The sequence below is a fragment of the Cavia porcellus genome, unplaced genomic scaffold (assembly GCF_034190915.1).
Source record: "Cavia porcellus strain 051 isolate PalLab524CR breed Dunkin Hartley unplaced genomic scaffold, mCavPor4.1 scaffold_28, whole genome shotgun sequence".
Taxonomy (NCBI): Eukaryota; Metazoa; Chordata; class Mammalia; order Rodentia; family Caviidae; genus Cavia; species Cavia porcellus.
The window spans coordinates 46449959-46470357 of NW_026947511.1; the positions used below are offsets into that span (position 1 = coordinate 46449959).

At 61.9% G+C, this 20399-nt stretch overlaps 2 protein-coding genes across 3 annotated transcripts in view; one reads left to right on the forward strand and one right to left on the reverse strand.

Annotated features, from left to right (window-relative positions):
* Position 1: 1 nt before the first annotated feature.
* Spdef (SAM pointed domain containing ETS transcription factor) lies at positions 2–12015 on the forward strand. The gene is made up of 6 exons (XM_003473905.3): positions 2–306; positions 6687–7139; positions 8785–8982; positions 10138–10185; positions 10290–10436; positions 11207–12015. Exons 2-6 carry the CDS (start codon positions 6716–6718, stop codon positions 11383–11385), a joined length of 996 nt encoding a protein of 331 aa, XP_003473953.2. The 5' UTR covers positions 2–306; positions 6687–6715; the 3' UTR covers positions 11386–12015.
* Positions 12016–14293: 2278 nt separating this feature from the next.
* Pacsin1 (protein kinase C and casein kinase substrate in neurons 1) overlaps positions 14294–20399 on the reverse strand; it is a 39252-nt gene continuing 33146 nt past the window's right edge. For both annotated transcript variants that reach the window (XM_063239032.1, XM_003473906.5), the window contains exons 4-10: positions 19067–19302; positions 18489–18644; positions 18202–18377; positions 17823–17943; positions 17600–17727; positions 17223–17410; positions 14294–16603 (exon numbers count right to left, since the gene is read on the reverse strand). In XM_063239032.1, coding sequence (XP_063095102.1) covers positions 16494–16603; positions 17223–17410; positions 17600–17727; positions 17823–17943; positions 18202–18377; positions 18489–18644; positions 19067–19302 — 1115 coding nt within the window. In that variant the 3' untranslated portion in view covers positions 14294–16493. The remainder of the gene's footprint in view (positions 16604–17222; positions 17411–17599; positions 17728–17822; positions 17944–18201; positions 18378–18488; positions 18645–19066; positions 19303–20399) is intronic.

Genomic DNA, 20399 nt, shown 5'->3' on the forward strand with positions numbered 1-20399 from the left:
CTGGTCCGGGCTGCATCTCCAGGAGCCACTCCCTCCCTGCACATTTCTGCACTCAGCGTGCCCGCCAGCCCTGGCCAGACCCTGTGACGGTGACAGCCGGAGGCCTCAAGCACGGGCTGGGGCCCCCCACAGGCACAGACCGAGACTCACTGGCCAGCTCCTGAGGGCGGCCCACCCGAGAGGCCCCTCCATCCCCAGCCCTGCTGCCCCGGCCCACCGGCCTCCCCATGCCTGGCTGAGACGGTGGCCCCAGCTGTGCGTGCCTCCTCCTGTTCCTCTCCAAGACTGGCACTGGGCAGCCGACGGGTGAGTCTGGTGGGGGCGCCAGGTGCCTGCTGTGCTGAGCCCCTGACCACGGTGGGAATTTGGGGATGCTTTTGAAGTTGGGAGCTTGTGCTACACGTGGCAGCAACCCTGTGACCTGGGTCCCTTTTCCTTCTTAGTCCCCTGTCAAGCCTGGGGAGCCCTTGGCCCTCCGAGTCCACGGACTCTGTGTTGACCCCAGCTACCCAGGCTGAGAGGAGGCAGGGGGCTACCAGCCTGGAGGCCTGGCCACTTCTGCTCTGCCCGCAGCCCCTCAGCCATCAGTCCTGGCTGCTTTGCCAAGGAGCCTCCCTAGCCATGGCAGCAGGGGCTTGCTGGTCTGGAGGGTCCAGGTTGGGGCTGGGCAGGGTGGGCAGAACCAGGCAGCTTTGCCTCCTCAAGCATGTGGGGAAACTGAGATCCTAAGACCTGCCAGATCCCTACGAGAGGGTGGAGAGGCGCCAGGTGGGCAGTCGAAGGGCCTATGTGTCCAGGTTGTGCATGGGTGTGCACACTGTGTGCACGCATATGTGTATTTGTGTGCGGGCCCTTCTCCTCACCCCAACAGCTGCGACCTCCCAGCAGCTCACACCCAGCCGCAGCCTCCTTTATGATGCCCGTGGTCTCTGTGCTCCTAGCCAGCAGGGTCAGGGCTCCTCTGAACTTCCTGCCTCTACTTCCCCAGCAAACAGCACCTCCATGACCCCCCAGTAAAGCAGCAGCTCCCCAGCACCAGCTGCTCAGCTGAGTGACAAAGCAAACAGGCCTCAGGTTGCCCAGGGCCGCAGTGCCTGGCCGAGAGGTGCCCAGGCCAGGGCTCTGCCAGGCCAGCAGAGCCAAGTGTTCCGGGGCCCCCTGCGGGCATCTCCACCCCTGGCCCAAGGCAGGAGGGGTGGCCTCCGAGCTGGCAGCAGTGGGCACCCTGGATGGGGACCCTGTCCCTGGAGGCCTATGGGAAGCAACGGAGTTTCCCAGGTGCTCAGCATCAGTTACAAAGTTACAGCCACTTTCCCTGGGACCCTCTGCGCAAGCGGGGCTTCCGGGATACCCGCACCCAAGGGTGCTCCATGGATGCTTGAGAATCGCCAGTGGCAGTAAGCAGAGGGTCCGGGAGAGACCACTGTTTACCACTGAGGTCCCAGTGATGTAGCTCCAGGCGATGTGGCCTGAATGTAACATGGAGAAGTCAGGGCGCCTGGGGGTTGAGGACTGGCTGGGTGCAGGGCCTGCAGGGGCAGCCGTGGGGCCTGCTGCTCTCATCACACCTTATTCACCGCTCCTGTCCTCTTTTAAAGGAGGCTTTATGGAGGAGACAAAACAGCAGGACTTTGAGGGCTGCATAGGAGTTGGTTAGACTAGCAGGCTAGATTTGCCTGCTTGAGTCCCAGGCTGAGGTAGGGGAAGATGAGAATTCCTGGCTCTGGCTCCTCCTAGGGGACAGGAGACAGCCAGATGGCAGGATGTCCTCCCAGGCTCCCCAGTACCACCGTCCTCCTGGGGGTCCTGCTGGGGCAGGGTTCCAGCCTGCCCAGGGATCCTCCCTGTCTGCACCCCTGTCCCTGTGCTCTAGCCTGCTGAGTGGCCCTGCAGGTGGAGCAACGCTTCCCAAAGCAAACTGGCTTGGGCCAGGCTTGCCTTGGGCCCTTCCTGACATTTAGCCCGGGTCCTGTGCAGCTCTCAGCAGAGCCAGGGCACCTGCCAGCTTCTCCCTCAGGAAAGGGTCTGTGTGCGAGGGACCCCGGGTCTGGGAGTGTCAGGGCCTGGCTGCCTCTGATCTTGGCCAAACGGTCCTGGGCTGCGGGGTCCCCACTCCTGTGCAGCCTCCAGGAACAGGTCATCCTCTTCTGCTGTGGCCGGCAGCCCTCAGGCTCTCCCCGCCCACTTCCGACCTTTTGAGCCTCCTGACTTAGTGTCTCTCATGTCCCCGCACTTGCTTTCTCCTTGCTTCCATGCCCCCCATTTCCTAGTCTGCAGGGCGCCCTTCGGGGCGTGGGACTCTGGGCACCTCTCCTCCACCAGCCCCTGCAGACTGAGCAGCCAGAATCTGCCCTGCCTCTGCCTCCCCGCCAGACACAGGAGTAGAGCCCAGTTCCTGAAGTACACATGGCCTGGGGAGGGGCCTGGCCTTCCCGTGCCTCTGTCCAGCCCGGAGTCAGATGTCAGCTGCAGTATGAGTCCCCTGCTCACTGGGGAGGAGGCCAAGGTCCAGTGCGTTGGCCACGGTGCCCAGGCCACAGCTGTAGAACCTGGTGACCTTGGGGGCCCTCAGGCCCTGGCTTCCAGGACGAGGCTTGGGCAGGACCCCCGAAGCGAGATGCTCCCAGTGGAGACGGTGCTAGACAGGGAGCAGGGCTTGGGGGCACGCGCTCTGCGTGGTGTGGCCGCAGGTTGGGTCTTCTGCCCGTGTTCCGGGCCCTGGGCTCCTGTAGCTGGGGTCCCTGGGCTCCTGCTGGCTGGGGGAAGTGGGGACAACCTGACAGGGCTGCTGCTGGCCAGAAGGGTAAGTCAGTCTGTCGGAGCCTTTGCACATCCACTCCAGGGATAGTGGGGGAAACTGAGTCACACCTCGTCTCGTACCTGAAGTATGCTGTCCGGGGAGCTTCTGCCACCACTGCTGATCTCTGCCACCTCCCTCCCAAGGCCCAGAGCCAGGCAGAGGGGTGAGGGGGGCCACTGGGTGTAGAATTGCTTAGATCTGGACTAGAAGAGAGTCAAGGAGGAGACCTGGGGAGCAGGGCCCATCCTGGGCCTCGTGTGCCCTGCCCACTGCGAGCCTTCAGATCAGGCTGGGACGTGGGGTGGCTTGGGACAACCCCACACCCCCCTTTTCAGGGCATAATATCTAGGGGCCAGGCGGGCAGGTGGGGAGGGGGACTTGGGGATCCTCCATGGGTGCCAGGCCAGGCGGGTGGCTTCTCTCCAAGGTGCTGAGCAGCAGATGGGGGTGTGCGCTTGCGCGCGGCACCCCGCCTGGTGACCCAATCCCCTCCAGGGCTGCCCACTCCCATGTGCTGGCATGGGCCATTAAAAGGGTACAGAGGTTTGGAGGGGCAAGGAAAGGCAGTCAGTAGGGAGCCCGGGAAGGCATTCCTGCCTCCCTCTATCTTCCCGTCGCCCTGTCCCACTCGTGCCCGATGGGGCCTGAACCGGGTCCAGGGCTCCCTCGGACAGGGTGGGTCCAGGAGTCATGTGGGTGCCAGGCCTGTCTCTCCCACACCACAAGCCCTGGAAGGGGAAGCTGGGGGCCCTGGACTGGACGGGCTGAAGCAGGGACCTCCCCAGTGACACCATGCCTGACACGGTGACAGGTGGCATGTGGGGAGCGCTGCCCCTAACCCTGGCCTCCACTTTCTCCCCCACCTGCCTTCCTAAGTTGGAGGTGGCTAATCCCCCGCTCGCTCCCCATCAGCCTCCACCAGCTGTTACCAAACCCCCATTGTCTGGAGGGGTAGCTGGGACGCAGGGCGCCCTAATCCACACACGCAGCTTAATCCAGAGGATCAAGTGGAGGTTTGAGAGCTGGAGGCATCGCTCGGGAGACGGCGGCCCTGGAGGCCAGGCTGGCTACTGACCCTGGTCCAGCGTCCCTGGGCTACAGCCCAAGGGGCAGCGGCCTGAGTGTCCGGAGGCCTCTGGCCTGCGCTGTGAGGTGCTCTCTGCTCCTCAGCCTGGCCTGCAGAGGTGCCCCGTGGGCAGGCCGCAGATGGGGTTCATCCCCGCTGAGGACCCAGTGCTGCTGGGGAACCAGGGAAATCAGAGGGGTGCGGGCAGGAGCGCTGCTGGGAGGAAGGTTGCCCTGGATGAGAAGCCCTGGGCATCCCTGGCGGGGCCCCACACACAGGAGAAAAGAGGCATTTTGTGTCCGTAGCGCAGCATGAGCCTGGCTGCCTGGTCCCCATGTTACCTCTGCCTTGGTCCAGACCCGTGACAACCATCGCACTACCCTGCCCCACTCTGGCTTTATTGTCCCCCTCTAAACCCAGCCTGGTGACTCAATCCCCTCCAGGGCTGCAGGTCTGGGCTGGGTAGGAGTGGGCTGGGGTGGGGGGCTCCAGCCACTCTCTGGGACCAGAGGCACTGGGGTACCACACGGGCCTCAGAGCAGACGGTGAGGGGTCCGAGGGAAATGAGCAGCAAAAGTGGGCATGAACATCATCAGGGAAGAAGGAACCCCACAGCAGACCCTCCAGGCAGAGGGCGGAGCCAGCGGGGGCTCGGTCAGCGGTGTGACCCCCTGAGGCTCCCCAGCTGCATCTACCTGGCAAGGCCAAACCCAGGCTCCCAGGCATGGGTGACGAGGCCAGCAGGTGTGTGCCCCAGGCAGCTGGGCAGCGATGGGGGGTGGCTGGGCACACGGGTGCCCAGTGTGCTCCCTGCCAGCGAGGCGCAGCCTGACTTGGGCTGTGGGGACCTGGCCCCCCACCCTCTCCGCTGCTGCCACTGCGTTAACCATTAACTCAGGGGGTGCCGGAGCCAGGCCAGGCTTGCCGGGGAGCAGCGCCTGGCATCTAGCAGGGCGAGGGGAGCCAGCGTGCGGGGTGCAGAGGCCAGGGTGGGAATGTGCTGCTGGTAACACTGCCCTGGGCTGGAGCTGGGAGCTCTGGATCCTGGCCGCACGCCTCTCTGTGCCTTAACTGCCCATCAGAACAGGGGTGAGGGCGAGTCCCAGCCAGGCCACCACCCTCCAGGGCAAGGGACAGGTGCACGGGACAGAGGGCCGGGAGCACTGCCCCGCCCGTCCATCCCCCGCTGACCCCGCAGCAGAGCCCCCACCCCAGCAGCTGCCACCCTCCCCGGGAGAGCCCCAGAGGAAGCCAGCGCCCTGCTCCTCCGCAGCGCCGCCTCCTGGCCTGTGGCCCGGGCGCTGGCAGAGGCCGGCCTAACGTGGCAGGCACGGGGCCCAGGAGTGGCGGGGGCCTGAGGGGCTCTGCAAGGTAGAGCCACCTGGGCAGGGCGTGGGCACCATCCAGGGTGGGGCCGGGCAGGTCGGCTGTTCACACTACCTGGGTAAATAGCACTGGCCACGGCACACAGGAGTATTTGCAGAGAAGGACTTGGCCCGCCCTCTGTCCCCCAGCCCGCTGTGTCCCTGCCCACCCCGCCTGGCCTGACCTTTTCTTCCTTGTCACTTAAAGGAGCCCTTGAAAGGAAGAATCGATGGCAAAGGGAACAGCCCTTTGTCTTGTTGGCAGGAAGCGGCAGGGCTGCCATGTGGAGGTGGGAGGGTTGGGCACTGAACAAGGGGGTGTGCGGAGGGAGCTGCCACCCTCCCTGGCGCAGGTCTCCAAGGCCTGCTGTCCCGAGAGGAAGGGACGTCACTTTCTGGGCTGTTGGGAAGGATGAATGCCCGCTAGCTGCCTGCCACCCACCGAGGCTGTGCAGGCCGGTGCCACAGGTTGACAGGGGATAGCCAGGGACCCTGGGTGCCCACCCGCCATGCCAGCCACGCCAGGGGCCACCAGACAGCCACCGCCAATCCCCAGCTGTGCACTTCCCCTCCGGGCCAGAGGTCTTCACCGAAGTCACCCAAAGGCCTGGGAGGTCGATCGGCTCCGGCTCCACCCCTGGTCCTGGGGCAGCCGAGGACGAGGCTTCTGCCACCGAGCCCTGAGGGCCCGGGTGCCCCCTCAAAGGGACAAACCAGCCTGTCCTGCCCGCGAACTGTGCTCTTTGTCTCCTCTTTTTTTTTCTTCTTCTAGTAGTGGCACTGGGGGTTGAACCAGGGGCTGCATTCCCAGTCCTGAATTTTTATTTTGAAACAAGTTTTCATTAAGTTGCCCAGTATGGGCAATCCTCCTGCCTCAGCCTCCCAGAGCGGGGCACTGGCCTTACTCCTGTCCTCCTTGCTAAACACCCCTCGAAGCTCTAAGGGCACAGGCTTCTCGGCCACCTTCTACTTCCGTTCCTGTTCTTTTGCCTCAGGCTCATGACTCACCAACTGTTCCAGGGACCCCAGGGGTTTTACGGTGCTAACCTAGAAAGTCCCCTTCCCAAGGCCACACACTGATGGTTGTTAGGACAACCTTGGGGAGGGTTCAACCTCTGCCCTGCCACTCCAGCAATGGGCACAGCACAAGAGATCTAGGTTAGGCTGGCAGGAAGGATTGGTACAGGAAGGGAGCCCTGGTCAAATCTCAGTTTGTTCATCTGCCAAATGGGCCACCAGTGCTGTCCGTCCCAGCCTCAGGGTTGCATTGCCCACTGGGCTTGAGGCTGGATATGTAGCTTGAAGCCAGCCTGGCGCCTCTCCTGCCCCTGCCTTCCCAACCAGCACTGATCTCCATGCCCAGTGACCCAGAAGCCCCCGCCCCTACCCCTCTTCCCCACAACCAGCTTAACGGCCCTGCGGGACGTGGTCAGCCTGGTCTCTCTCCTCTCTGTAGACACAGCCGCCAGCCCAAGCAGCAGCGGCATGGGCAGCGCCAGCCCAGGCCTGAGCACCGCGCCCCCCAGCTGCCTGCTGCTGACCCCGGACGTGGCGCTGCGCTCGGCCCTGGGGAAAGTGGCAGGGCCCAGCAAAGGGGACTGGAGCCCCAGCCCACCCACCACACCTGAGCACGGCCTGTCCGCCCTCTACCTCTCCGACTTTGATATGCTCTACCCTGAGGACAGCACCTGGGTGGCCAAGGGCCCCGAGCCCAGCTCCCGGGAGGAGCCCCCCGAGGAGCCCGAGCAGTGCCCGGTCATCGACAGCCAGGCCCCAGGGGGCAGCCTGGACCTGGCGCCGGGTGGGCTGGCATTGGAGGAGCACTCGCTGGAGCAGGTGCAGTCCATGGTGGTGGGCGAGGTGCTGAAGGATATCGAGACGGCCTGCAAGCTGCTCAACATCGCTGCTGGTGAGCCCTGGGCGGCCGTGTGGGGTCAGAGGGCTGGGGACACTGCTAGCAGCCCCGGGGCACCCCCAGCATGCAGTAGCTACAGCCCGCCTGGGAGCGGCCCCACATCCCCAGCCCCTCTTAGCGGGCGCGGGGTAAGGGAGATCCTAGCTTTGTTCCGGGACCCACTCGGCTCTCCTCTCCACTCGGCCTTGGCCTCCTGCAGTACCAGCCCCGGGGCCTTTCACCGCTGGTCCCTCTGCCTAGAATGCTTCTTCCCCAAACATCCCTTTGAGCTGCTGCCCAGACCCATCGGGTCCCAGCCCAGCTCAGTGAGGCCTTCCTGAGCGCTCCGGCTCCTGCTCCCTCACCGCTGTGGGTCTCTCTCTGTGCCAGCTTCCATCAGACCTGCAGCTTTCCCTGTCTTGTTTACCATGTGTGTCTTCCTCTAGAATACACACGCCACGGGGACAGGGATTTACCCCTTGCTTGTTCATTTCCACACCCCAGTGACTCAAATGACACCTGGATATAATAGCTGCTCAATAAACAGTTGTGGAGGGCCGGGGATTTAGCTCAGTGGCATAAGTGCCTACCTGGCAAGCACAAAGTCATGAGTCTGATGCCTGGGATCAGAAAAGTAAATAAATAAACAGCTGTGAGGTAAATTCAACCCTGAGCACTTATCCATTCCCCAAGCCCTGTTCCAAGGCCGGGGAACTGAGTGGGGACACGAGTGAAGGGCCCCGTGTCCCTGGTGTGATGGTGAGGTCCTGAACAAGCAGACCCTAGTGCCCCCGCCGTGTGTGGTGAGGAGGGGCCCAGGAAGCTGGGAAGGTGGGCGTGGCTTGGTCTGTGTACAGCCTTCACATAGAAGCGGGGGCCTCCCGCAGGGCTCAGGTCCAGCCACTGCCATCCACAGCAGTCCCGTGGGCAGCTCAGCCGATGGCCCTGTCCTCCTGTTTCTGCCTGTTCCTGTCACACCCCGCCCCGAAAGTCTCTGCACCCTCAGAACAATGGGGACAGAAACAGATCGCTTTGACCTCAGGGAGGGAGTGGGCGGTTACGGAGAAGGTCGAGGTGTTCTTGCTTGGTGGCCCTGCGGCTCTCTTTTCTGGCAGTCAGAAGTCACACAGCTCCAGAGCCGGTGAGCAAGGCCCAGGCTGCAGCAGCCTGCCTGCCGCGGATGGTGTGGTGCCAGCACTCACCGCATTTTTGATCCACCTCCACATACGAGCGGACTGCAGCGGGAGGGAGGATGCTGAGGGGGTTCGGGCACTGCACCCTCCACCGAGATAACTGTAGCATTTGAGCCTTCTCCATGCACCTGGAGCATCCTTGTGACTCCTGGTTGGCTTTTTCCCAGGTTCTTGAGGGTTTTGGGGAAGCAAGAAGTGGGCAAGGAGCTCCCGTGTTTCCAGTTTAATGTCCCTGCCCCTCCAGGGCGGGGGGCTCCGATGAAAAGTCCTTTCAAGGACCAGAGGGACCTGGGGGACCTGGGGCTGCAGAACCAGCAGCTGCCCTGGCCTGAGCCCTGTTGTTTTTAGGGTCCTGGCTGTGTCCTCTAACTCCTCTCTTTCCTGGGGTACCAGCCTCTGCCACGCCTCTATGTCCTGCCCAGACTGGGCTTGCCCCCTCCCCACGAGCCCCTGGCGTCTCTCCCTAGACCCCGTGGACTGGAGCCCCGGCAATGTGCAGAAGTGGCTCCTGTGGACCGAGCATCAGTACCGGCTGCCCTCCGTGGGCACCGCCTTCCAGGAGCTGGGGGGCAAGGAGCTGTGCACCCTGTCTGAGGAGCAGTTCCGCCAGCGCTCGCCCCTGGGTGGGGACGTGCTGCATGCCCACCTGGACATCTGGAAATCAGGTAGGACAGACAGGCAAGGTGACCCTCCCGGCTGCAGGCGCAGGCAGGTGAGGCCAGGATGCAGGTTGATTTTCCTCCATTGGGGAGCAGCCCCCACCCTGATCTGGACTCCCTGAGAATTCAGCCCCAGTGACAGCAGCCTGCCTGGGTCCCGGGGAGACTCACCAACCCATCCTGCTGCTGGCCCCGAATTTAACGCAGAGCACACAGAAGATGAAAGAAATCAGAGCCAAACACAGAGGTTCACACTCCTAATCCCAGCACTCTGGGAGGCTGAGGCAGGAGGATCACAAATTCAAATCCAGACTGGGCAACTTAGTGATTTAGCAAGACCCAGTCTCAAATTAAAAAAAAAAAAAAACTAATCCTACCCGTTAGGAGGCTGAGGCAGAAAGAGTTCAAGGCCAGCCTGAACTGCATAGTCCAAACAGGACTTGAACTTGAGATCCTCCTGCCTCAGCCTCCTAGAGCGCTGAGATTACAGGTGTGAGCAGTCTCACAGAGCTGCCCTATACGTTTCAATGGCTGTGTGCCAACTTATACACTTAACGCTGTCTCTGTGGCATGGGGCATGCTCTGTGAGCTGTATGCAGCTGGCCCCTTGGCTCAGGCAGTCAGGGTCCCTGCTTTAAGGGCCTAGAAAAAAGAAGGAGACAGGACCCAGGCACAGACCCACCAGAGGCCAGTGCTGCCCCAGATCAGGCCCAGGCCATTGGATGGTGACAAGGATAGGAGCATGGCCCCCTCTTCCCTGCTGTCCTCATGGAGATGGGAGAGCTGGGCCTGGCGGCCAGGGGGAGACTAGGGGGGCTGTAAGGCCTCAGTGCCCTGGGCAGCTGGGAGCAGGGAGTGGATCTTACAGTCCAGGTCCTGAGCGACACCCCCCATGCCTGCCGGCTCTCAGGTGAGCCCCAGGGGACGCATCCGCACCGGACCAGGAGGCAGGGACCTTCGCAGGAGCCCTGAGCTCTGGAACCCTCACTCTCCACAGCTCCTTCTAAGCAGCTTGCCTTCAGATTGGTGACTAGCAGGGGACTTCAGGGGACACCCCAGACACCAGCAGGGGTTCCATGGCCCCATGAGGGTGACTATTAGGTCCCCCTGCCTCCTCCTGAGCCCCTCCTGGGTCCCCAATCTGTTCTTCTTGCTTCTCAGCGGCTTGGATGAAGGCGAGGACCTCGCCCGGGGCTGTCCACTGCTGCGGTGAGCTGGGTGGACAGGGCGGGAGGGTGGCCGGAAGGCAGGGCGGCTGCCTCCGAGGCCAGGTGGCTGCGGCTGCTCACTCACCGCCCTTCCCTGGCCGCCAGCGTCCACCAGCGAGGACAGCTGGACCGATAGCGAGGTGGACTCCTCCTGCTCGGGGCAGCCCATCCACCTGTGGCAGTTCCTGCGGGAGCTGCTGCTCAAGCCTCACAGCTACGGCCGCCTCATCCGCTGGCTCAACAAGGAGAAGGGTGAGCCCAGGCTGCGCGGCAGGGGGCTGGGGACATGGGGGCTCAGGAGCTGCCCGTCCCCACCCTGGGTCCTGACACCATCACACTTGGGGGGGGCATCGGCTGCCCCGGGGTCTGGGTGGGCTCCGTGTTCTCATCTGTGGGACCCGGTCTCACCCTGTCCTGTGTAGGGTCTTGAGCCTGGCCCTCACACACCACAGCTCCAAGCTGGGCATGTGCTGAACCCCTGAACTCCAGCTGCTTAAGAGGCTGAGGCAGGAGAAAGGCGAGTTCCAGGCCAGCCTGGGCAGTTCAGGAAGACCCCATCTCAAAATGAAACAGTTCAGAGTGTAACTGGGTGGAAAAGCACTTGTCCAGCATGCACGAGGCCCTGGGTCCGTCCCCGACACCAGACAGAGAACAGCAGAACTTCACTGGGGGACCAGGGGGACAGCGGGGTCCCAGGGGCAACCCAGTGTGAAGCCCAGGTGCTGGATTCAAGGGCAGCAGCTGCATTCTAAAGGAGCCTGGGGTTTCCAGTGGAGGCCGAGAACCCCACCACAGGAGCACAGGGCCAGGTCTTGAGAACCCCAGTGAGCCCACTGATACACAAGCCACCCTGCCCCTCTGCTGTGGCTTTCCGGAGCCCAAGGCTTGGACCAGTCCTTTGACACCCCCCACCAGGGAGCCCCCGCCGGGGTCCCCTGCTGACCTGCTGTCTCTGTCTGCCTTCCCGCTTCCTGGCCCGCCCGCACCTCTCCTCCCTCTGGACCCCCGCCCCACTCCCTCAGGCATCTTTAAAATCGAGGACTCGGCCCAGGTGGCCCGGCTGTGGGGCATCCGCAAGAATCGCCCCGCCATGAACTACGACAAGCTGAGCCGCTCCATCCGCCAGTATTACAAGAAGGGGATCATCCGCAAGCCCGACATCTCCCAGCGCCTGGTCTACCAGTTCGTGCACCCTGTCTGAGGCCCGCAGCCACCCTGGCCATGCACTGGCTTGCCACCTTTGCCTCAGCCAGATGCGGCTGGGCTTGGGGACCAAGGGCAGCCTGGGGTTAGGTCCCCAAGCACAAGGTCAGTGGGGGAGGCTCGCTGAGGCCAGGGCTACACAAGCTCCTGGGGCCCAGGCCTTTGCTGCTGACCCGTACAGGGCCCTGGTGGGCGTACGGGCTGCTCCCAGGAGAACAGCCCCCCCCACCTCAGAGTAGTGCCTGCGGAACAGCAGGGACACGGCCGTGGCCACAAAGAGTGGGGTGCCCTCTGTTCAACCCCTGCTGCTCACTGTGCCCCAGGCCTGCACGCGGCGAGGGGATGCCTGCACCCGAGCCGGGAGCCAGGCATGCTCTGGGAGCAGGGAACAAAGATGTGAGCGAATGGACAGGTTCCCCAGGGTCGCTGAGGGGGTGGGACAGCCTAGAGCCCAACAGTGGTCAAGTGGTCACAGAGGGTCATGCGTGGTGGGTCACACACCTGTGACCCCAGCACTCTGGGAGGCTGAGACAGGAGGAGAGCATGTTGAGCCCAGCTTGGGCCAATTAGCAATTTAGCAAGATCCTGTTTCAAAATAAATTTTTTTAAAAATGGAAAAAAAAAAAAAGGCTGGGTATGTTAGCTCAGTATGAATTCCCAATACTGTAAAAAACATTTTATTATTTATTATCTTTTTGGGTTACAGGGGCCTGGGGTGCCCAGGGGAAGGTGGTACTGAGCTGAGCCTAGAGGAAAGGGATCATGGGTGGGTCGCAGCTCGTGGGGAAGACAGTGAAGCCTGCAGGCCAAGGACAGACCATCACATCTTGCACTTGAAGAGGCAGCTAGAGAGTTGGAGGCGCGAGCCGAAGCGTCTGCGCACGTGCAGGGAGGCCACACCCGGCGCCCTGGGTCCTGGCCCGCACCGCCAGAAGCTCACCAGCTTGGGTGTCCTGAGGTCCTCCTGGGTGCCAGGCGCCTGTGACTTCCCAGCAGGACTCTGGGGGGTGCATAGGCCCCTGTTCACAGGGACACGCTGGGGCTCAGAGAGGCGAAAGGACTTGCTCACGATCACAGCCAACTCACAGTAGACCTAGGAGCTCCCGTGTCTTGTGTCCCTGCCTCCATCCCTCCAGCCTCAAAACTGGTGGACACGGCTGGTGCCCATAATCTTCCACCTTCTTCGGTCCGAGGCCACGCTCACAGGGAACAGGGGAAGCCGGCCCCACCCAGGCCACCGAGGGTTAACTGCGGCCCTGGACTCCTGCCTTCTGCCCTCAGCGATTTTATTGTCTTCAGAAGAAAGTTTACTCCTGGCAGTGAGCAAACAGCGCCTTGGCATTTGCCAGCTGGGCCTGGACCGAGGAGGAGGGGGCCCTGCTGTCTCCCACCCCCGGGAGGGGGCAGGCTGGACCCCGGCCAGAACCATCTCAACCAACTGGTTTTGTCTCTGGCCAGCCCGCCCTGCCCCAGCGAGTCCCTGGAGCCAGCGGCCTGGATTGGGCGTCCCCGGGTGGGGGGCAGCTGGCAGAGCTCAGGCAGGGACTGGGGAGCACAGGCGGGGATCAGAGGCTGGAGTGGGGAGCAGGGAGGCTCTGGGGGTGCAGGTAGCTCTTGGCAGGCCCCCCATCCAGCAGCACCTTGCAAGCTGGCAGCTGTCCACAGGCCCCTCCTCCACACGCTCCCTGTGCTGACCCTGCCCGGCCAGGGTGCCCCTCACCCTCCTCACAGGATGCCACTCCAGGGCTCCCTGGACTAAAGGGACAGCTCTGCAGAATGGCCAGGGTGACCTTCTGCCTCCTGTGATTCCAGCTTCAGATGGAGATGGAGGTGGAGGTGGGGAGTAGGGAGGGGAGGTGGCAAGTGGGACCCCTGCCCCTCCCTGGCCCACCTCCTGCCCCAAGCACACACCAAGGCACAAGACAGGGGTGCGGTAAAGGGCTGGGACTTTCTTTCAGTCCTGGGGATGGAATCCAGAGTCTAGATAATGCGGGAGTTACTAATGTGACTTTTAAATTTGTTTATTTTTTTTTGAGACACTGTCTTGCTAAGTTGCCCAGGCTGGTTTCAAATGTGCAATCCTCCTGCCTCAGCGTCTCCAGAAGCTGGGATTACAGATGTGCCCCATCATGCCATCAAGGGAGGCTGGGTTTGTGTCAGTGCCCTGCCCAGCTTGCTAGGGCCATTGAGGCCTCAGGGAGAATCTCATCAGACTGGTGCAGTGGGGGCACTGTCACATGGGTGACCCACGTCCTCTCAGAAGAGATCTAACTGGAGTGTCAGGGGAGCTTCAGGACTGGACTTGGAGTTGACACGAGGGCAGGACCCATGCCTGGCACAATCCCTGAGCACCCAGAGCTGCAGTCCTGCCCGGTCCCAGAGGCTCCCCTGGGAACAGTGTCAGAGCAGGGAGACCCCTGGATGGCATAGGAGGGCCTGGTGTCACCCAGCAGCCTGGGCCACAGACTTCAGCAGTGGTTTCCACCTTAAAAACCAAAAGTATGAGCTGGCAGTGGAGCCGCACACCTGTAATCCCAGCACCATGGAGGCAGAGGCAGGAGGATCCCAAGTTCAAACTCAGCCCGGGCACTTCAGCCAACCTGTCTCAAAATTAAAAAAATTTAAAAGGCAAGGGGTGCAGCCCAATGTGAAGGAGGGGCAACTTCAGTGCAATCCCTGGTCCCGGAAAAGAAAAAAGCAACCCAAGATAAGTGAGGGCCACAGTGACCTTCGACCTTTGCCCCTGAATGTCCCAGGCCTTCTGGCTAGTAGTGTCCCTGGGGGACCCAGCACCCAACAGGCTGGCACCCAGTCCAGATCTGGGGCCCTCTCCCCAACAGATGTCCCAATCACCGAGAGCGCAGGCCAGAGGAAGACACACAAGACTCGAGAGGACCACATCCAGCCAGGTTGACACAGTTCTGGGCTTTATGCACAGTCTTACAGTCACGACTTATATATATTTATATATATATAATAGATATTTGTATTTATATACCTTTAAATTACACAATCATATACAAAACAGGCGCGTTGCTGAGACCACAGCACTTCTCGGAGGTTCACAAGTGTCGGAACTAATGGAGTCAGGAAGCCTAGGGTGGCAGGTGACGGCGGCAGCGATGGGGCAGCGCGGGCCCTCACGGAGCCCGGCCGCAGAATGGTCACTAACTGGAGACACACACTCACTGGCCGAGCCCCAAGGCCGGCGCGGCATAAGGTCAGGGTGGGCAGCGGCCACAGGACGGGGGGGGGGGAGCGTGGCCCTGACACCAGCATTGACAGGTGGGGTGAGGCCCCGAGCTCAGGGGACTTGCAGAGGGGAGACCCTTCTGCTTTGGGGTCCTGAGGAGTTTCGGAGGCCGAGGGCAGGTCCCACATGAGGCTGTGGATGTGGCGGCTCCAAAGGGCTGGGTTCTCCAGTCCCTGCCCAGCAGTGGGCAGCTAGAGGGCTAAAAGGTAGAGGCCTGGGTCCCACCTGGCACCAAGAGGGGGAGCCTAGGCCCCAAGGCGCAGATGAGCCACATTCCTGCCCCTGCGGGCAAGCGGGGAGGGGCAGAGCCCCCAGATCCCTGCGGATTCGTCAGGGCACTGGGCTCCGAGGGCCCAGGCTGAGTCTCAGGTGGCAGAGGAGGCCCAGAGACCAGACAGCGATAAGGGGTGCTGGCAGCATGCCAGGGCCTGGGGTGCCACCATCCTTGGTCCTGAGCAAGGCCTCTCCCAGCCGGGGCCCTTGTCAGAGCTGTAGGAGTGGGATGGAGCCCTGGGAGGTGCAGGGAGCCCGCGGGCTGGGGCAATGCACCCCCCAACTCCCAGCACACCCCTGAAGCGGGGAGGAGAGGTCTGTGCCACCTGGGAGGGGCAGCACGTCCCCAACACTGGGAATACTGCTCTCACCACACCCACCAGTCCTCTGCCCCTCACATCCCTGGGTCTCTGAACTGGGACCCAGGCTTGAAGAGATGGGGGTGCTGCCAGCAGGATAATGTTCAGCAGGTTGGGGGGCCAGGAAGAAAGATGATCGGCTTGCCCTTGAGGTCAGACGTACACTGTCCTGCTCCACTTGACTGAGGCCTTGCCCTGATGGCCCCAGGCTGGAAGTGCCCATGGCCCCCCCAGGCCCAAAAGGGAAGAGAAGGGTGGGGATGGTCAGGCCAGGAGCCTTGCGGACACAAGGCTTGGCTTCACAGAGGCTGATGCTGAGCCCATGGTTCCAGGGTTTGGACAGATATGGGGTGGGGGGTGACCAGGCAAGATGCCCTTTCCCCCAGGAAATGGGAGGAGGCTGCTACTGTTGCTGGCTTTGCCCTGGGTTTGAGGGCCTTGTCCCTAGCCACAAAGGACTTCCGCGGGGCAGGGCCTCTGAGAGTGATCAAGGGGTGTGGTTCCGAGCAGGGGCCTCTACCCACACTGCTGGCAGCTGGGAAGAAGGGTCTTGGTCCACAGATGGGCCTAGCACAGCCTGGGCTGAGGGCTCAGTGCCCTTCCACTCACTCTGGGCTGTGCAGTGGCACTGCCCCTCCATCCAGCTCACCCTTTTTCACACCTGGGGAAGCCTAGGAGGCCTGGGAACTGCTATAGGAAAGGAGGGTGACTCTCCCTCCCCCAGCCCCACTGGTCCTCAGGAATGGGGCTAAGACTGGGCAGAGTGGAAGACTCAAGATGGGGGCTCCCTTCTTGGGGGGAGAGGAGGAGGAGGAGGAGGAAGTGGTCAGGAAGCCAGGCTCAGAGAGCAGGGGCGATGCTGGCATCTGTGGTGGGCTGGGGCAGGCAGGCGACAGTGAGACAGCGTGGATGGGTCCCGATGTCTCTCAGGGCTCAGGAGACTCTTTGGTGGACTCCGAAGAGCAGATGTGATGTTGAGCTAAGTCCTAAGACCCTCAGCCACCCCGGAGCCATCGTTCCAAGTTCCACCACCCTGGCCTCCAGGTGGCCCTGCAAATGCTCTGTCTCTTTATATTTTTTGTTCTGTTTTGACTTTTAAAAAAATAAAAGCTTGATCGGAAAATATGTCTGGAACTCTATGGCAAGGGGAGGGGGAGGGGAGAGAGGAAGGGAGAGGGCGGGGCCGAGGTGGACAGGAGGGAGGGCGTGGCCGGTAGGCAGCTAGATGGCCTCCACGTAGTTGGCGGGGTAGAGGCCCAGCTGCCCGCTGTCCAGCCGCCCACGGCACCAGCCCTGCTCGTCCTCTTCACCCAGCTTGGTGAGCTCGTCGCCTGGGAAGGGAGCACAGGAAGGGATGGATGGTTGACCCAACAGTCACGGGGAAGCTGGACCTCCCTCAGCCAAGTGAGACCTCCAAAGCCCCTTCCCTTCTATTCCCAATGTACCCACCTGTTTACTAGGCCTTGTTTACTGGCCACGGGCCCACCCCAGTTCCAAACCAACATCCTCATGCACCTCCTGGCACAGAGGCCCAGACCCACGTCAGCCATCGCCTCACCTGGACTGGCCCACCCTGATGCCCAGCACCCACCCAAGGTTCCTTTCATAGCTCCCAGCCCTGCTCCTTAAATGCCGCCTCCAGACTCCGCCCCACTTCATTCCACTGGGCACCTCAGTCCGACCCCAAATTCCCTAATCTCAGAGGAGGGCTCAGACCCTGCCCCTCCTCCATACCCAATCCAGGCCCAGGCTCTCCATGCCCCGCCCAATTCGGGCCCAAGCTCCTCCCCCAGACTCCACCCCTTCCCCATACCCAATCCAGGCCCAGGCTCTCCATGCCCCGCCCAATTCGGGCCCAAGCTCCTCCCCCAGACTCCACCCCTTCCCCATACCCAATCCAGGCCCAGGCCTCTCCCCACAGCCCCGCCCCAGCCGTCCAGCCCACTTTACCCGCTTTGAAGCTGAGCTCATCTTGTTCCTGGCCGTCGTAATCGTACAGCGCCCGCACTCGGACGCCCTTGGTGTCATCCTCGAAGGGATTGGCGCCTCCGTTGGCCTCGCTGCCCCCAAAAGGGTTTCCGCTTTCGTCGTCCGACCACTCTGTGGCGTAAGGCTGGCCTCTGTCGTAGCTGCTGACACTGAGATGCGAAGGAAGCACCCCTTCCACAATGGCCTAGCCTTGGGCGCCCCCCCAATCTGGGATCAGGACCCCCACACTGCCACGCTGGAGTAGGGGTTCCAGGACCAGTGGCCTTCAGGTCAGCTTTAAACAGAAGGCAGAGCCATCTGCATTATTTCTGCTATTAGATCAACAGGGGCACCCTCACCTGCCGCGGTCCCCAGCCTGGGATGTGGACTCCACTGCCCCGGTAGCGTTGCTCAGCGCCGCCCCCTCCGTCTTCTTGGGCTGCTTCTCCTTCTTGGCGGTGGCATGGGGCAGATCTGGGTTCCACTCCTAGTGGGGGCAGGAAACAGTCGTTCTGGGGGCTGTACCTCCCGGCCCTTGCCAGCCTTTTCAGGCTCCCCTTGCCCATCCCCACACGTCCTCACCTCGAACTGGGGCCAGTTCATGGGCATGCCGGGGCCGCTGGTGCTTCGGAACCACCGGAGGTCCTCCTGGGCGTCAGCCCCCCGGATGGCCTGCTCCAGCTCCCGGTACACGTGGATGTAGCTGCACTCGGGGACAGGGGGAGTAGAGGGCAAGGGATTACCTCATCTCATTCCATTTGGGAGAGCAGGACAGCGCAGGTCAAGTTGCCCACCAGTGGGCTCCCTACTGCACGCCAGCCACCTTGGCCACCACCCACCTGCCACACACACTTCGTGGGTTCCCAGCATGGGTCAGCACACACCCAAAAGGCCTTCCTTCCTTTCAGTGGTGGGCCAGAGTACCCACAGGCCAGCTAGCTGTGCCCACTGTGCTAGGTACCTGCTGTTCTCCGCCAGGTTGAGGTGACGCTTGATGTCCAGCAACACCTCCTTGAGGAAGACCAGTCGCTTCTCCTCAAACTGCTGGCATTGCTCGAACACCTGCTCCATGCCCTCCATGTACTGGGGTGTGGTCTTGCCCACGTCGTCCAGCACCTTCTCGTACTTCTCCTGCGTCTGTGGGCACCGGCACGGAGACTAATGAGACCTCCCCAGGTGCGGCCCCTGGCCATCTCCCATTCCAGGGGCCCTCGGACCCCAGCTACCCCACCCCCTGCCCAAGGGCACCTTCTGCACATCCTGTTTGCATTTGTCCACTTTGTCCTGCAGCTTCTTCTGCTGCTCTGGTGTGACCGACTGCTCGCCCTTGCTGTTCATCTCCCGAGTCATGGCCAGCTTCTCCTCCTTGCAGGCCAGGTGGTAGGCCTTCTTGGCGGCCTCCAGCTGTGGGAGAGGATAGGGCACACAAGGGTCCCACTTGTGAGGAGGGACATTCGTGGTCACTCATCCTTGGAGCTGCCGCCTGCCCGCCCACCCCAGGAGAGCGGGGGACATGTGGGCTTGCATGGCAGGGGCTGCTGGCTGTGGCTCCAGGTGCCCACTTCCATGGAGGTCCCTCGTGGGCACTGCAGTGCCTGCCTCATCTGACATGCCCTTTGGGTATCTCTCACAGGGACAGGCCCTCTTCTCCTGGGCCTCTATGCACAAGTGCTATCTGCCCCATCATGGGCCAACCCTCCTGGAAGGTGGCACTGCTCCCCTGTGGGCACAGTGCCTGGGGCAGTGTGCTGACCCCCACCTGCCCACAGATACCTCCCTGGCCCGGCCACCCAGCCTGCCCTGCCGTGGGCACCGCCCCCTGGCACCTCCTTCATCTTCTTGGCCCAGGGCTTCTGGGCCTTGCGGAAGCCGTCCTCAGCTTCTTTGGTCTCCTTGAAGCCGCCCATGATCTGCTTGTGGTAGGCATCCTTCTGCCAGTTCTTGACCTTCTCCAGGTCCTCATTCAGCAGGCTGTTCTTCACCTCCTGGTGCAGCTCGCTCACCTTGTCTGCCTCTGTCATGATGGCACCCCAGGCCCGCTCCAGGCTGCCATACTGCGGGCCTGAGGGTGCCAACAGCAGGTCACAGAGACCCCCTCTGCTCCCCCGAGCGCTCCCTGCACGTCTGCCCATGCTCCGGGGCCCCAGCCACCACCTCCAGGATGCCTCAGCTCCGGCTCCACCTTGGGCTGCACCTGCTGCTCTCCCTACCCTGCATCAGCCTGGGAGCCCCAGGGGCCAGCCCGGTCTGGTTCTGGGCCCATAGTAGGTGCTCAGGAAAGTCAGCTGAATGTGCAACTCCAACACCCACTGGGGCTGATGGCAGGAGCCCACGGGGCCTCTCAGCTTGCTGTTGTCTGTGTGCTGGTGCCCCGTGTGTGTGCCAGGTGCTGTGCTAGGTGGTATGCCCAGCCCTTGCCCTGTAGGGTCTAGAGTCTAACGGAAGAGAAAAACGGCAACAAAGAAGTGTAAACTCAATCCAGATCTGCTCCGGTGGACAGAATGCGGGGTGGAGACCAATGTGTGCTTCCAAATCGGGCCAGGGCCAGCCCAAGCCACTGCTGTAGTCCAACATGCATCTGGGCCATGTTAAATGTCCCAACTGTTTGTTTGTTTGCTTTTTTTGAGTCTGGGTGAAAGGTGTACATTTCTCTGTATTATGCTTGGCAACTTTAGCAGAAGCTTAAGTTATTTCAACACGGGTTTAGCCCCTTCTTTCTTCCCAGCAGGGAACAGTGTCGACACTATGTAAAGGAGATTGGCCTTGACTCCCTAAGTTACCCAGGCTGAGTTTGAATTCGTAATCCTCCCACCTCAGCCTCCCGAATGCTGGTTACTGCGCCTGTGATTTTGTTGTTGTTCCATCATACAAAAGTGGGTGGCTTGATTTTGTTGGGTGACCTACAGGCCTCTGAGTTGTGGTTCACCACAGGAAAGGATTTTCAGCCTGGGGGTGAGGGTGATTCCCTGGAGCTGGGGCAGCTGCTGGGCCCAGCACACAGGGGCCATGGGCCTCTCCTGCCTGTGGTTTTTAAAAAATCCTACCTATGGGCTGGGAATTTAGCTCAGCGGGATAAGCACCTGCCTTGCAAGCAGGCAGTCGTGAGTTCGATCCCCGGTACCGATTAAAAAAAATTTAAAAAATAAACGATTAATCTTT